Source organism: Phaenicophaeus curvirostris, chromosome 10 (genome assembly GCF_032191515.1).
Source record: "Phaenicophaeus curvirostris isolate KB17595 chromosome 10, BPBGC_Pcur_1.0, whole genome shotgun sequence".
Classification (NCBI taxonomy): Eukaryota; Metazoa; Chordata; class Aves; order Cuculiformes; family Cuculidae; genus Phaenicophaeus; species Phaenicophaeus curvirostris.
This window is the reverse complement of record NC_091401.1, coordinates 2,395,719-2,411,089: the sequence shown is the minus strand read 5'-3', so window position 1 is coordinate 2,411,089 and position 15,371 is coordinate 2,395,719. Positions and strand designations below refer to the sequence as shown.

The window sequence follows — 15,371 nt, the reverse complement described above, 5'->3', positions numbered from 1 at the left end:
ATAAAGCATTGGCTGCACTCAGTGGTGTTTCATGCAAGTGTAACAGGCAAAGACTCAACAAAGATCTGCAGGTGGAAAGTCTGGGGCTTTTGACACCTTGAAGGCAGCAAATGAACACACCAGTCAACATTTTCAATACTTAGCGAATAAAACTAACTTTTAAAGTGTGTGTTAAAAAAAAAATCCTCACTGAAGCTACTCTGGGACTAGTGTGTCTTAAAATTACATCACTTACTAGAAGCTTGGCTCCAGGCATCAGTTTTCAGCACCTGCCCCACTTTATTCTCAATTCATAAAGGGAGTGTGTGTTCTGGCTGAGCGGTGGTTGAATTGTTCTTTGGAGATGAACTGATATTGGGAGGCTTTGAGTTGTTTGACATTCTGATCCGATTCATCTTTCTTTAAGAAGTGGAGGGTACAGGCCACACAGAGGCTCCACGACGCTTGTTTGCTTTGTGTTTGGAGGACTTGACTGGGAATATTTTAATGTAAGAACTCAGACTTTTGGAGGATGTTTTCTGTTCCGTTTTTACAAACAAACGAAGCTGCCCAGCAGACTGATTCTGTACCTACAAAGCTATGGGAACCACAGGCTAGTGATTGACAAAATCATTGATTTTCTCATCTTTCAAGTTCTTGTTCTTTCACCCCTGGAAGGATGGCCCGTTGTTCTGTCCCAGCCCTCGCTGTCCTTTCCCCTTTCCCTGCATGGCTTTGTGTAGGAACTCCCATTCCACATGGCTCTGGACATCAGGCTTGTCTGATGGCTTAGGACAGTGAACACTCCTTAGAGGCAGTGCAATCTTCTTCCCATCCCCTGACTGGTACCAGGTACTTGAACAAGCAACAGAAAATTGTGGGACAGTTTCTCTCTGAGAGAGTGTTTTTCTTTCTGGCTTCTGTCAGCTGTTTCTGTTACGAGGCATGAGAATTTTTCTTAAAACTGCTGTTTATTTTTAATGTTTCTTGTACCACATTTCTTTTTAATATAATTAAATGTAAATATCGTTGTAAATAAATATTTTCTGTCAATGAAAAGCACGTGTGTTGCTGCTTTCAAAGTAGGCTGGCTAATTTTTGAATGGAAAAGATTATCTAGTCCCAGCTACTTCACAGATAACGTAGCCAGCAAAAAAAAAACGGTGGTGGTTCTACCTCTTGCAATTTAAAAAAGCCCTCTTAATTCTCTGAAAAAGGATAATATGACATGAGAATTTTAATAGGTAACTGTGCTTAAGCACAAAGTAGAATCCAGTCTGCTTTTCATAAATAATATAACTGTAATGAAAACCTGCCTTTGCCCTTGAATTCAGCTGCCATTGCTGCTAAGCACAGCAGATACGTATTGAATAAGGTGTCGGATGACTTTAATTTGATGTAACTTCCCCTTTTACACTTTCTGCCCTCTTTTTCCTGTCATTTCTCTTGAGCTAGCTCTGAGCTTCCTGATGCCTTTCTGTTAAAGATTAATGATGACTTCTTATTTAGAAATAATGAGCGCTGTGTTGCACTAAGCATTATGCTACATTTTAAAGCATCATCACATAGGTGAACTCTCTGACAGATGCACTTAATGTTATGTGTGGGGTTTTTTAAGTGGGTAAAGTGGTGTTAAGTTAGAAAATCTGGACACTGGAGAAGCAAAATTAGTGAAATTTTCTAATATTTGTCCACGCTAAAATAACCTTTTGTTGACAATGATCTGTGATCAACCTAGATGTGTCTCAGAAATTGTGTAATGTGCATATTGAATTGATTTCTTTTTGTATAGCTCTCACTTCCAAGAGATTGTAAACAGCTCTTCACGTGTCGCAGATGCTGTTTCCGTTACTGTGCTGATGCACACAACCTGTTGTCAAACTCGTTTTGCCTCTGTCTGCTTTATTACATACACAGGGGATATCCTGACTGGATGTAGGGAGTGATAACACTCAAAAATAAATCTGGGAGTCTGGAGAAAGCCAATATGCCTACATGGAAAGGTGTCTGTAGGGTTTGTAGGCTCTGTCGTGAACATACTCAGTGACTGGGAAAAATACCAAACCCAAACCCCTGACACCACGAATCTAAACGAGTAGACGTTTTCAATTCTGTAATTCTTGTTTCTGTTCAAAACAAAGCGTTTCAGCTTTGGAAGCTGCTCAGCGTTCTTCCTTCAATGCACTGAAGCGTTTAAACGCTCGCTTTAACACGTGAGTAATCCCCTTAGGTAGAGAGTGAGCCCTGCCTGCCCCAGTCCCTGCACCCCCTGGGACCCAGCTGGTTTCCTCCCCTCGCTGCCAGCCCGTGTAGGTAAACCTTGTCCCTGTGTTTCAGGAGATGTAAAGAATCCTGATCCCTCTGTGCCGTTATGGATAATTACATGCTCTGTAGCACCATTTTTTCCTTCTCCTCAGCAGTGCTTTTGCCGTTCCGCTGTGCAAGCACAAAAGCAGCGTGAAACCCAAACCTTTTTTTGCTGGTGTTTTAGGGTTTTGTAGAATTTCAAGCTGTTCGCTGCATGATCGGAGTCTGGCCGGGACCAGCATATACAAATCCTAAACTGATTTATGGAAACTCATTTTGGGGGCTGGTTACCTGTTCCAGGTAATCTTAGGAAAACTCATTGGTTTACCCACAACTGTTGGTGTTTACTGATAGTAATTATCTTTACCTGATTTCAACAAACTGTTCCAAGACCTTTTTTTTTTCTGGAAGAAAACTTAGTATGCTATAGGAAAAAAAATCCCCAAGGCTTAATTCTGTCCCATTCTGCTGCTTGTTTAGAGGAATGGTTGTGATCCAGGAGACGTTCCCTGTAGATAGATTAAAGCTCTAGCAGTCACCCTTGCTACTAGGTTTAACAGATAACCGTGTCTGATAAACTAGGGCAGAGCTAGAGAGAGGCTGTGAGCAAACTGAGGAAAACAAAACTTGAGTGTAGGGGACAGAGCTCTGAAAGGATGGTGGGAGGCATTGTTCGTAATCCACTGAAGACTGAAAGGAGCTTTTCCCTTGATTCACCAGCCTCCCACATTATGCTAAAAAGCGAAGTCGCGCTGCATATCTGTAGAGCGAGGGGTTCCGTGCTGTTGTTCTCGGAGTGGAGAAGGGAAAGAGCTCGTAGGGCAGCTTTTGAGAGGAGTACAGATCACATAATGTGATACAGGCAAAGAACATTAAATTTCTGGAATTAAAATCTATTCTTTCCCGTATTGCCTGATCAATGTTATCAAAGCAGTACCTAGGGCCTTGTAGACAGGAGATACTCGGTTCCTAAGTGAGCTTTACGGAGAAGCAGGGAATTGCTAGAGGAAAGGTAGCTGTCGGATAACATTTTAAAAGCCTTCCATAAAAATGGAACAGGCAGAATAATCCAATTTGCCTCAGAGGCTGGAAGCAACTAACAAAGTCTAAGGGGATTATGTAGGACACTTTGAACATCTTTCTGCTAACATGGTGGTTTTCCATTATCTTTGACTTGCAGCTCTTTGTTTTTTTCCCTTTTGGGGTGGAGAACTATCTGGTTGGTGGTGAGACCCAATGTCTCTTTGCAAATCCCTTGGAAACAGTCCCCTGCAAAGCGCCTGCTCTGTTATTTTGGGGATAGACATTCCAAGAAGGTGGTGAAAAGGTTTCACGTCTGACCACTTCAAGTGGAGACACACAGCTCTATTTAATCCCCACTTAAAACAGCGTAGGAAAACCATGTGTCTTAAAAAGAAAAATCCAAGCAAATAGAATTCTCTGTAAAGGAGCAACAGACAGTATTGTCGCACTTAAATGATTGTTCTTTAAAATATATATATAGTTACAAATATCCACTTTCTTAGGGATGTGGGTATAAAAGGAGTACAAAATGCATGAAGAACGTCATCTCAGTATGTGTTTATACATCCAAATAATTGCTTAGAAGGAATTTAAGTGCCTTCAGGATGAGGGAAAGGCTATAATAGGAAAAAATATAGCTTCAGCAATTAACCTGATATATCTATAATTGATAGTTTATACACAACTGCATTATAAAATATAGCGATATGTTAGATAGACTGCAAGAAAAACAATTATCCCAAACAACTTTTTTACAGCGTATATTACATTCACTGTCACGTAGGCAGAAATTAGAGTGAGAGGGGGAAAATCAAGTCCTTAATTTGTGTACTTTTTCCAGCCTTGTGACATGCAGGGTTTGGTCAAACAGTATTCCACATCATTATGTTCTGGCTTGTTATGCCTTTCACCAGCTGGCATTTCTCTTCAGTGTCTTTTAAAGAACAGCCCTTCCCGTAAGTTGGCTACAAGCATTAACAATCAGCATTGTAATTAACTGCATTGTGACTACAGTCACTCCATTCAAAAGTTTATTATGTGTAAGAGAAGTATTATTAGAGAAATGTTTTTGTATCAGAACTTTTCTAAAGATTCTGCGTGGGTTTGGGGTTTTAACTTTTTTTCCTGCTGGTTTTTAAAAGATTTTGATAAGCTGGACTGAGTAAAAAGGACAAGCACTAGTGCGTTGTTCTATGATCAGGTATTAGCTTGTTATTTTAAATGAGTTCAGTTTTTTCAGGAGTCTTTACTTTCTTTGATTTCAGTTTGTTTATAGGCCATAATTGACACATTTCAATTAATTCATCCCTAAAGCGTCCCTACGATAATGGAAAACTGCACAACATGGGTGCCTTTTACAGAGGGGTTCAGGGGGCAAGGGTGCCAGCCCTGTTTGGAGAGGAATTCCCATCCTGCACTCCTCGATCAGAGACATCTGTGTGACTTGAAGTTATAGAGCAAAAAGCTATTTAGAGTCACCAAATAAGGAATGTGAACTAGAGAGATTTCCATGAATTAAGGTTTTCTGAGCGTGGTGCTTGGTGGAAGTGGTTCTGTACCAGAGGAGAGGCTGATTCACGTGATTCACGTTCAAGAAAAGAGAGGAGAAAAGAAAATAAAAAAGGTCTGATTAGACAGTGCTGTTCAGTTATCTTGTGTTTATGTAACTCCTCTGAGTTAGTTCACCTCCCACCCCCGGAGATGTTCAGGGCCAGGCTGGATGGGCCTTGGGCGCCTGATCCAGTGGGAGGTGTCCCTGCCCATGGCAGGGGTGGGACTGGATGGGCTTTAAGGTCCCTTCCAACCCAAACCATTCTATGATTCTTTGATCCCTTGGGAGTAGTTTATTTAAAGCGTATTTGTTGTAGAAAAGAATTATTTCTCCCAAGAAAGCTTCATTGCCTTAGGAGCCTCTAGCTCATCGTGTGCTCTGATCCCCTTTAGTGCAGGACTTTGTTGCAGATGCCTCTCTTGAGGGATTCGATCTCTTTTCAATTCAATCTCTTTTGATTTGATTGCAAAGGAAGGTCTTGGCGTCTCCCTGCTGTTGCTTTAGTCCAGAGCGTGCTGATTGGAAGATCGCTTTGTGTAGGAAATTCCAGTTATCTGTCTTCATAATGGATCTGGTTTTAGATTTGGTGAATTTCTTCTGATATTTGTGGTCACTTTTAATGTGCTGGTGATGGTCAAAAGCCTGTTGATAAGGACCTAATGATTTAGCTGCTCTGGTTACAGCTTCTGTGGCGTCTTTTACCGCTTTTGTGGTCTGGAGCTGGTGGGTGATGACTCCCAAACCTGGCTTCTGAGAATCCCATCGGTCCAGTGCTGTCCCATCACCGTTGCATCTTTTTGAAGGGAGAGGATGGGCCTTCCAGCAGCAGAACTCATTTTCCAGATGCAGTCTCACCAACCAGACAGAGTAGACCCTTTTCCTCTCAGCACTTTTCCATTACAAATTGTCTTTATTTCAGCAGCAGCAAGGCCAGTGTATTTCCAGTCTGTGTGGGAAGGGATTTCTATGGGTTTGCTGCATTTGTATTCCTGGTAGTACACGAGTATTCTAGTCTGAACACATTTTCATACAGTTCGAGCAATTATTAACTGTAATGGGCTGTTTCTCTCTAAGGACCTGTTGTTGCCCTTGAATTAAAATCCTCCTGGTGAGGCTGCAGGATAGCAAGTACCTACAGAAAATCCACGAGCATGAATTCCACGATAGAGGAAGAGCACTTTCTCTCTTACTAGTGGACAGATCGCTCCTTCCAAATGAACACTCGGAAGGAAGGTTTGCTGAGCGTTTATCTTCATTTTTTAGTTGAGAAAGAGTGATTTAGCGAGAGCAAGTCCAGACACACAGTGCCTTTCATTTCTTTCTCCATCAAAAGAGCCACAAAGAAGGGAAATGATGCATCTCCAAGTGCCCCTTGGGTGGTTGGACAGGCCACCCGAGCAGTTGCTTGTGAGCACTTTTATCATCTTTGCAACCTGAAGATCCTGCTCTTACTTGAGACCCTGTGTATTCCAGGAGCTGTTCTGCCTGCTGTGGCTGGGGAAGGAAAGTTGGCTTCCTTCATCTGTGTCCTCAATCAGTCCTTAAAAGTCATTCCCCAGATACTTAACCAAAGCTGTATTCCTTTCTTCTTGAGTTGAGAATCTCTTCCCTGTCTCTCCTTTCCTCTGGAGAGGAGGAAAGTTGTTTGCTTGATGGAGGGAGTGCTCTACGAGTTAACATCTTGCATTTATTTTAAGATAGAAGTCTATTGCTTATTCTGATTTGATTCTCCTGTGGCCTCAGGAAAACTTCAACCAACACTGATTTTTAATGTCTTATTGAATCAAGGCCTGTGTCAGGACAGCTTGTGCGCCTTGAAGTGTTCCACCATGTAGCAAAGCGTCTGACTTTGATGGGGACTCCTGGTCTTTGGTGGAACCTGCTTTCCACTTTGCACCTTCTGTGCCTTTGTGTTGCAGACAGCCCTTCCTTTCTCACCTCGCTTTTTTTGTTCAGTTCCTGCACGCAGCCTCATTTTCTGGCACTGACTGTTACCGTTGTCTTTCCCTTGACGTGGGCTGGCATGGAGAGAGAGATAGGAGAGAGAAATTCTCGGTCATTATTTCTTCTCTAAATCCCTGTAGTCCAGCTCAGAAACCTTGTTTTCTGTTTAGCAGAATCGGGCTTTTCTTCTGGACGGATTTTAGCTTATCTGAGCAGCGTTGATTCTCTGTCAAGGTCAGGTCAGGCTGTTTAAAATGAAATGATAGGAGAGAAAAACCCTCGTGATAACTCTAGAGCGTTAGGAAAACTTGGAATCCTTCTGACCTGAGAAGAGGGTGCATCTCAGAAGATTTCTTTTCATCCTATGCTAATTTATTTTTCGGCTCCATAATTGAATTTCTTTGCTTGTTTCCTGACAGGACAGCATAAGGGTAGCACGATCAAATAGGAACAAATGTGTATTTGCTGTTCATTCCTGTAATATTTCACGGCAAATGAAGTGTCCTGCTGTTGTTTTCCCTTTCCACCTCCATATCAAACGTCATCAGTGTTGTGTTTAAAATATTGTGTAACAGTATAGGGCCAGCATCTAAAGAAAAGCACCAGTTTGAGCAGAAACTTTTTTAAGTTGGTGAAGTGAGTGTGGTTTGAGGACATAATCCAAGAAGATGCTCCTAGTGATTAATGGGAAGGAATGCAACCAAAATGACCCAGAAGAATTTTTGTTTAATTTGATTTGTTCTGTGACCTGTGCTCTGTGATGTTTCTCATACAGTTTCACATCACAGTTGTGAGGTGTGCACTCTTTTAGTTTTTTCAGTGTCTTTTCAGCATTTGTGAAATCTCAATGTGAACAATTTTAATTTTCTTAACAGGACACGGAGCAGATGTGAAATGTGTTGACTGGCATCCAACAAAGGGATTAGTTGTATCGGGAAGTAAAGACAGCCAACAGCCCATCAAGTTTTGGGATCCAAAGACTGGCCAGAGCCTTGCCACTCTGTAAGTTCTTGCCCACAGACTTTGATTTGCTCAAATGTAGGCTGACTTCACAAAAGAAGTCTTCACGTTTCCTCCCATCTTTTCAGTCACGCACAGTTGCTTCAAATATAAAGTTAGTGCGTTAGCTGTGCTGGAAAATCTAGAGGTTAGATGAAAGTCTACATTTGAAAAATTGTGACTTTAATATTCCTATTTAAATTGACTTTGACCTTCTCTATAGACCTCTTAGTCATACAGTTCTCATTTGGGAGGCAGAATTGAGATATGGAAATGGGAATCATAGAATAACAGAATGGTTTAAGTTGGAAGGGACCATGGAGATCATCCAGTTCCAACCCCTGCCATGGGCAGGGACATCTTCAGCTTCATCAGGTTGCCCCATCCAACCTGGCTTTGAAATGTTTCCAGGGATGGGGCAGCCACCACCTCTCTGGGCAACCTGGGCCAGCGTTTCACCACCCTCAGTGTGAAAAATTTCTTCCTAATATCTAGTCTAAACTTTTTAGTTTAAAAACATCGTCCCTTGTCCTGTCGCTACAGACCCTGCTAGAAAGTTTTTCCCCGTCTTTCTTATCGGTCCCCTTAAAGTGTTGAAAGGCCACAATAAGGTCTCCTCGGAGTCTTCTCTTCTCCAAGCTGAGATGAGATGTTTCATCTACACTGAAGTAGAGAAGTGTGCAGTAACTATCCTGTTGCAGCGAGCAGTACCAGTTGCTCTGAAGTATGAAAGAACAGGTTAAGGCCCTTGCACAGAAAGCCTCAGTATTCCGGTTTAGAAGCCTCAGCTACTTTGTTATTGGCCTGAATATTTGGGACTGGTAAATTACCGCAGCTTCATTTGTGCCTGAGTGTCTGGACAAACAGTCATTGTTTCTCTGTTTGCAGGCACGCTCATAAAAACACAGTGATGGAGGTGAAACTGAACCTGAATGGCAACTGGCTGCTAACAGCTTCTCGTGACCATCTCTGCAAGCTCTTTGACATTCGTAATCTGAAAGAAGAACTTCAGGTCTTCAGGGGTCATAAGAAGGAGGCCACAGGTCAGAATTTCTTATATTGTGCAGGTTTCTTTATGAATGTTTGGATTGAAACAAGTTTTTGAGATCCTGATTTCCATTCATAAGAAATCCTAGCGTTATGCTTTCTGACCATGGCTTACTTTGTGTTTCAGCTGTTGCCTGGCATCCTGTCCATGAAGGGCTGTTCGCCAGTGGAGGATCTGACGGCTCCTTATTGTTCTGGCACGTTGGGTAAGTGACGTTCTCATCAGCAAGTTGGAAAGATGCTGGTCAGATATGCAAGTTACACCTAACATATGTTTGACTCTGGATTTAACATGCGTGTTTTATGGTGTAGTTTTTCTCTGTACCAGAGGAAGTTTGTGAATGTGCTTCCTTTATGAAGGTGTTTTCCCGTGCAGCTGTATTTTAAAGGACACAGTTGCTTGCACAGAAAATAGTCCTTTGTTGAGAGGGTGATGAATGGTTGAAGCTCCTGGTTTCTTAGAGCTTCTCCTGAGATGTTGTGATTATTTTGCTTTTAAATGTATGGTTAAAAAATCCCTATGCTACTGAATTCCCTGTTAAGAACAACTGGGAACAATCAGTTCACCCAACAGAAAAATAGCAGAAGCTTAAGTTTAGCCAAATAAGCAATAGAGGAAGAGGAACATCTCAACAGCAAACGCTTTGTGTTATGTCTGTAGCAGATATTCACCTGTGTGATGACTGATTTTTTTTGATGCATCAGGGTTGAGAAGGAGGTTGGTGGGATGGAAATGGCCCATGAGGGAATGATCTGGAGTCTGGCGTGGCACCCCCTTGGACACATTCTCTGTTCGGGCTCAAATGATCACACCAGGTATTGCCAAGTGTTTGAAGAAAAGATCTAAGGGAATTTATGTACTTTTAGAATCTAGAAAGGTGCGTGGCATCTGTGAACAAGGAATAGATTGGGATGACCGTGATACGCAGCCAATGGGCAAAGCAGAGAGAAAAACTGAGCAAAATGGGGAGGCACTGACTGTTTAGATTAAAAATTAGACTCTAACCTCTTGTCATTCACCTAAGAAAGCCTTAAGAACTCCTAGAGTTGCAGGTGTGCGGGAGCTTTGAAATCTCTGAAGGCGTTTGTAGAAAAGAATTGTTGTAGTTTCTTGCTGAAGAAATATTCTTATTTCCACAGCGTTTGTTCCCGCAGCTCCTGTGCTGGTCGTATCTGTCTTTGCACACTGCAGTCATGTTTGGAGGATTATAGTTTGTGCTTTGAATCCTTTAGACTGAGCGTGCTGTAAACACGGAGCGGATAAATGGAATCTATTTGTGTGTGCGGATGTGTGCATTGACAAGTTTAGTTGTGCTTGAGTATATTTGAAGTGAGTGAGAAGTTTTTGGAATGGACTAGAAACAGAGCTGTTCAGGATCTGATCTTTGATGCCTGGTACTCGCATCGCTTACACTTTGTAGCATCTTCTGAATTGTAATCATACAATTCAATATGATTTGGTTTTTAGTTTTGATTTGAACCTCACACCTAATGTTCAGATCTGGTGCTGGACTAGAATTACTGGGAGTTGAATCCTTGTATAATTAAAATAGTGTGCTAAGATGTAAAGAAGAACTAATTAGCTTATAAGTAGTTCATTCTCTTGACCCTTTATTGAGATCATATAACATCGTTTTGACAGCAAGTTTTGGACTCGAAATCGGCCTGGAGATAAGATGCGAGATCGTTACAACTTGAATCTGCTGCCTGGGATGTCAGAGGATGGTGTGGAGTATGGTAAGGCAATTTCCCTCAGTGTGGAAGAAAGAGGGTTGGGGATCAGGACCAAGACTAGGGCCTGGAGAAGAGAAGGCTCCTTAAAGTGACCTTCCAGTACCTGAAGGGGCTACGAGAAAGCTAGGGAGGGACTGTTCACAAAGGCTTGTGGTGATAGAATGAGGGGCAATGGGGATAAACTGGAGAGGGGCAGATTTAGACAAGACATAAGGAGGAATTTCTTCACCATGAGGGTGGGGAGGCCCTGGCCCAGGTTGCCCAGGGAAGCTGTGGCTGCCCCATCCAGCTTGGATGTGGCCTTAGGCAGCCTGATCCAGTGGGAGGTGTCCCTGCCCATGGCAGGGGTGGGACTGGATGGGCTTTGAGGTCCTTTCCAACCCCAACTATTCTGTGTTATTGCTGATGCGAGAGTGCAGCTTCTGGGTAAGAGGGTGAAACAATACGACAGCTCTGGTGGCTGCCTCGATAGAAGGATCGGTTTTTACAAGAATAATCTTACTCTCTCGGTTATCAGCAATTACCGCTCCAACAATGGGTTTTCTTTTGTTTCTGCAGCTCCCGGAGGTAAGCCCTGCTCTGGCAATCACAGGGAGGAGGTTTCTCTCTCCCTTTGGCAATACCTCCGGTTTACTTCTCCTCTTGAAAACTTCATGTGACTTCAAGACTTCCTACAGTCCTGAACTGCAGCAGGAAAACCTTTTGCATTGAACTTGCGTAAAATCTTAGAACTTTACCCCCCTCTTAAGGATTTATCTTGGTAATTTGAGGCTGTGCAGAGCCACCCAGCTCTGTGGTGCATGCCTTTGCCACCTTTTCATCTCTGAGGTCACATCTGTTTCTTCACACTTTTGATTAGTTGCTCTTCTGTGTTTGGGAACGTTAATTGAAATGCTGCACTTACATCTTAAAATTGAAATTGTACTTATAGATTTGTTATTACCCAAAAGGGAGTGGGTATGGGTTGTCTCCTTTTCTGGGCTTCTGTGCTAAACACGACCTTCCTGGGAGGCCATAGCTTCTGGCCCTCTGGGATGTATTTATGGATCTGAACTGGCAGGTCTTTGAATGTCCTGTAATTCATTTGTGGGGTTAAAAAGCCTCCTGCCAGTTGTGAAATGTGTAATGATCCCAGTGGTAAAAGCGTGGGAGATTCCAAAGCGATACTGTGAGAATGTAAATTAAAATGTTCCCAGTGTAAATATTTCTTCGTTGTCTCTAGATGATCTGGAACCCAACAGCTTGTCGGTAATTCCTGGGATGGGAATACCTGAACAGTTAAAAATAGCCATGGAACAAGAACAGATGGGTGAGTCGCAGCTGTGGGGAAGTGTTTTCCTGAGCCCTCTGAATCCTGCGTGATTTCTCTTCTGTTCCTTCCATATACTTTGGTAGTGCAGACCCTGTTTTCTCAAGTTCCATGTTGTGCCTATTTCCCATGCAAGGAAGGAAGAGGTGAAAACCTCTTTGGTGTTGTCTGGATTTCTCCCTAAAGCTGCGTTGCTCTGACTGTGTCTCCTCGGTGCTACAGGGAAAGATGAGTCCAACGACATTGAAATGACGATCCCGGGACTGGACTGGGGAATGGAGGAAGTCATGCAAAAGGACCAAAAAAAGGTGCCACAGAAAAAAGTGCCCTATGCAAAACCAATACCAGCACAGTTCCAGCAGGTAAGTACTTGAATCCCAGAACTTGTTTTTCTGGCTTCCCAAATGTATGTGGCTGTTGAAATGGTTTGGATTTCTTTGATGTCAACACCAAATGAGAAATAATTTATCTTAATTATTAGTTTAATTACTCTTTAATTGTAAAATGCTTGTTTAAATCCCTTGTATCTTGTATCTATCTGGAAAATAAAATATTATCAGATACTGAAGTTTCATTCAGCATCGGTTTTAGCCCCTGAGTATCCATTCTACACGGTGCTGCAGTGCAGCTTTTCCCAGAGCAGCAATATATTGCATATGTGTTGTTCCTCAGAATTCATCTTGTGTTTGCTGTTCTTTACAGGCGTGGATGCAGAATAAAGTTCCTTTGCCTCCCCCACCTGAGCCATTGAATGATAGGAAAGAAGATATTAAGCTGGAGGAGAAAAAGAAGACACAGGCGGAGATTGAGCAGGAAATGGCAGCCCTTCAGTACACAAACCCGCAGCTCCTGGAGGTACGTGTGTCTCAGCAGTGAACGGCAAATCATAGAGTCTCAGAAAGGTTTGGGTTGGAAGGGACCTCAAAGCCCATCCGGTTCCACCCCAGCCATGGGCAGGGACACCTCCCACTGGATCAGGGGCTCCAAGCCCCATCCAGCCTGGCCTGGAACCCCTCCAGGGATGGGGCAGCCACCGCTTCCCTGGGCAACCTGGGCCAGGGCCTCCCCACCCTCATAGTGAAGAATTTCTTCCTAATGTCTGATCTAAATCTTCCCCTTTCCAATTCAAAGCCGTTCCCCCTCATCCTATCACTCCAGACCTTTGTAAAAAGTCCTTCCCCAGATTTTCTGTAGCTCCTTCAAGCACTGGAAGCTGCTCTGAGGTCTGCCCAGAGCCTTCTTTTCTCCAGGCTGAACAACCCCAAGTCCCTCAGCCTGTCCTCTTAGTAGAGCTGCTCCAGCCCTCGGATCATCTCCGTGGCCTCCTCTGGACTCATTCCAACAGCTCCATCTCCTTCTTAAGTTGAGGATTCAACGTGTTTTAGTGCTCTGCAATACATTTGGGCTTCAACACTAAACCGTGTAGCGTCCTTTTGCAGTGCTGTTTTCTTTCAAAAACCAAAATGTTTGATTTAACAAGGCATTGGGCTTAATGCCCGATCCTGTGGTACCTTCAGCAAGGTCCTCGCATCTCGGGTAGCTCATACCGGTCTGTGGAACTCTGTAACTGTATTTCTGTTAATTGAGAGAAAAGCAGCAAAGCTTCTAAACTCCTGAGAAATGAGTTGGTTGCTTCTGATTTTTGGTTGTTACATATAGTTCCGCACTTGCTTGATTTTCTGTATCTCTTTTTTTTTCTTCTTTTTTTTGGACAGCAATTGAAGATTGAGAGGCTTGCTCAAAAGCAAGCTGAGCAAGTGCAGCCGCCTCCGGGAGGCTCTCTTCATGGACCTGGGCCTTTTCCAGGGCAAGGCCCAATGTCACAGATGCCTCAAGGATTTCAGCAGCCCCTCCCACCTCAGCAGATGCCAATGAATATGCCTCAGATGGGACCTCCTGGTCCACAAGGACAGTTCAGACCTTCGGGACCCCAAGGACAAATGGGACCTCAAGGTCCTCCGTTACACCAAGGTCCTGCAGGTCCACAAGGGTTCATGGGACCACAAGGACCTCCAGGCCCCCAAGGACCTCCACAAGGAATGCCACGGCCTCAGGATTTACATGGACATCAAGGAATGCAGAGACATCCTGGTCCTCATGGGCCAATGGGGCCTCCAGGTCCACAGGGCAGCGGTGGCCCCCAAGGCCACCTAGGACCTCAGGGTCTGCCTGGGTCTCAGACTCATTTAGGACCACAGGGTCCACCTGGCCCGCAAGGTCACCTGGGTCCTCAAGGTCCTCCTGGTGGTCAAGGAATGCAAGGGCCGCCCGGTCCCCGAGGAATGCAAGGACCTCTTCCTCACGGCATGCAAGGAGGCCCAGGATCTCAAGGGATGCAGGGTCCTATATCACAAGGGCCTTTGATGGGACTTAATCCAAGAGGGATGCAGGGTCCACCAGGACCCAGAGATAACCAGGGACCTACTCCACAAGGGATGATGATGGGTCATCCGCAAGAAATGAGAGGTCCTCATATGCAAAGTGGTTTACTAGGACACGGTCCTCAGGAGATGAGGGGCCTCCAGGGACCCCCGCCTCAAGGTTCGATGTTAGGACCGCCACAGGAATTGCGTGGGCCGCCAGGTCCGCAAGGCCAGCAGGGACCTCCACAAGGCTCTTTAGTAGGGCCTCAAGGAAACATGCAAGGACCTCAGGGACAACCGAACCCTTCCAGGGGGCCGCATCCTTCCCAGGGCCCTCTGCCTTTCCAGCAGCAGAAAACGCCTCTGCTGGGCGATGGGCCTCGCCCCTCGTTTAACCAGGTACGTGTTGGTCTGTATTCCAGGAGGAGCGTTGCCCGCGTCGGAACAATGATGTTACGCCGTAGAAATGCAGAGCAGGGGCTGAGAGGCTGAGGGTTCGATGCGCTTGCAGGAGTGAGGCCTCAGGAAAACCTAAATAAAAGAGTTCTGTAATATGGGAACAGCGGAGGAGGCTGTAGAAAAAGGATTGTTGGGAATTACCGGTACAGAAACCAGTGTCTGCTGGGAAACTGCGGGGCCTTGAGGGAGACCCCGGTCTTTCTCATTGAAAGACACTGAACAGTCTTAAATGAAGAGTTTGCTGGGTGTAGGTAAGCACCGAGAAAAGCTGAATTTTAGCAGACTGACCACAAGGAAGCTCCTATGTATGGATTAAAGCAAGTTCCTGCCAACTTGCAGTGTCCCAGAGTAGTTAATCCAACCTGCAGGATGAGTTGACGCAGGCACAGCTGGAATCAGCTCAGCTCTGGCTGGACCTGGGAGTTAAGCGCTCGGGAGTGCAGCTGTCCTGCTTCCTGCCTTGCTGTGGAAATCACTCACCACCTTTTGTCCCTCCCGGGGCACAAGCTCAGAGGCTGGCGTTGTGCCCTGTTTCCCGAGAAGCAGAAATCGGCCGGCGCAGGGATGTGCTTGTTCTCAGCTGAGCTGGAATACTGGAGAGCGTCAGCTGGAGACGCGCCGATTAACTCTGCAGCAGCCAGTTCAGGGCTTGATT

At 44.5% G+C, this 15,371-nt stretch overlaps 1 protein-coding gene across 1 annotated transcript in view; it reads left to right on the top strand.

Moving 5' to 3' along the window:
- Nucleotides 1-15,371, top strand: part of WDR33 (WD repeat domain 33) — a 71,415-nt gene that overhangs the window by 43,467 nt on the left and 12,577 nt on the right. Inside the window, exons 8-17 of the mRNA XM_069865001.1 lie at nt 7,681-7,807; nt 8,693-8,847; nt 8,979-9,057; nt 9,557-9,667; nt 10,494-10,588; nt 11,144-11,152; nt 11,808-11,894; nt 12,117-12,256; nt 12,597-12,749; nt 13,610-14,656. Coding sequence (XP_069721102.1) covers nt 7,681-7,807; nt 8,693-8,847; nt 8,979-9,057; nt 9,557-9,667; nt 10,494-10,588; nt 11,144-11,152; nt 11,808-11,894; nt 12,117-12,256; nt 12,597-12,749; nt 13,610-14,656 — 2,003 coding nt within the window. The remainder of the gene's footprint in view (nt 1-7,680; nt 7,808-8,692; nt 8,848-8,978; nt 9,058-9,556; nt 9,668-10,493; nt 10,589-11,143; nt 11,153-11,807; nt 11,895-12,116; nt 12,257-12,596; nt 12,750-13,609; nt 14,657-15,371) is intronic.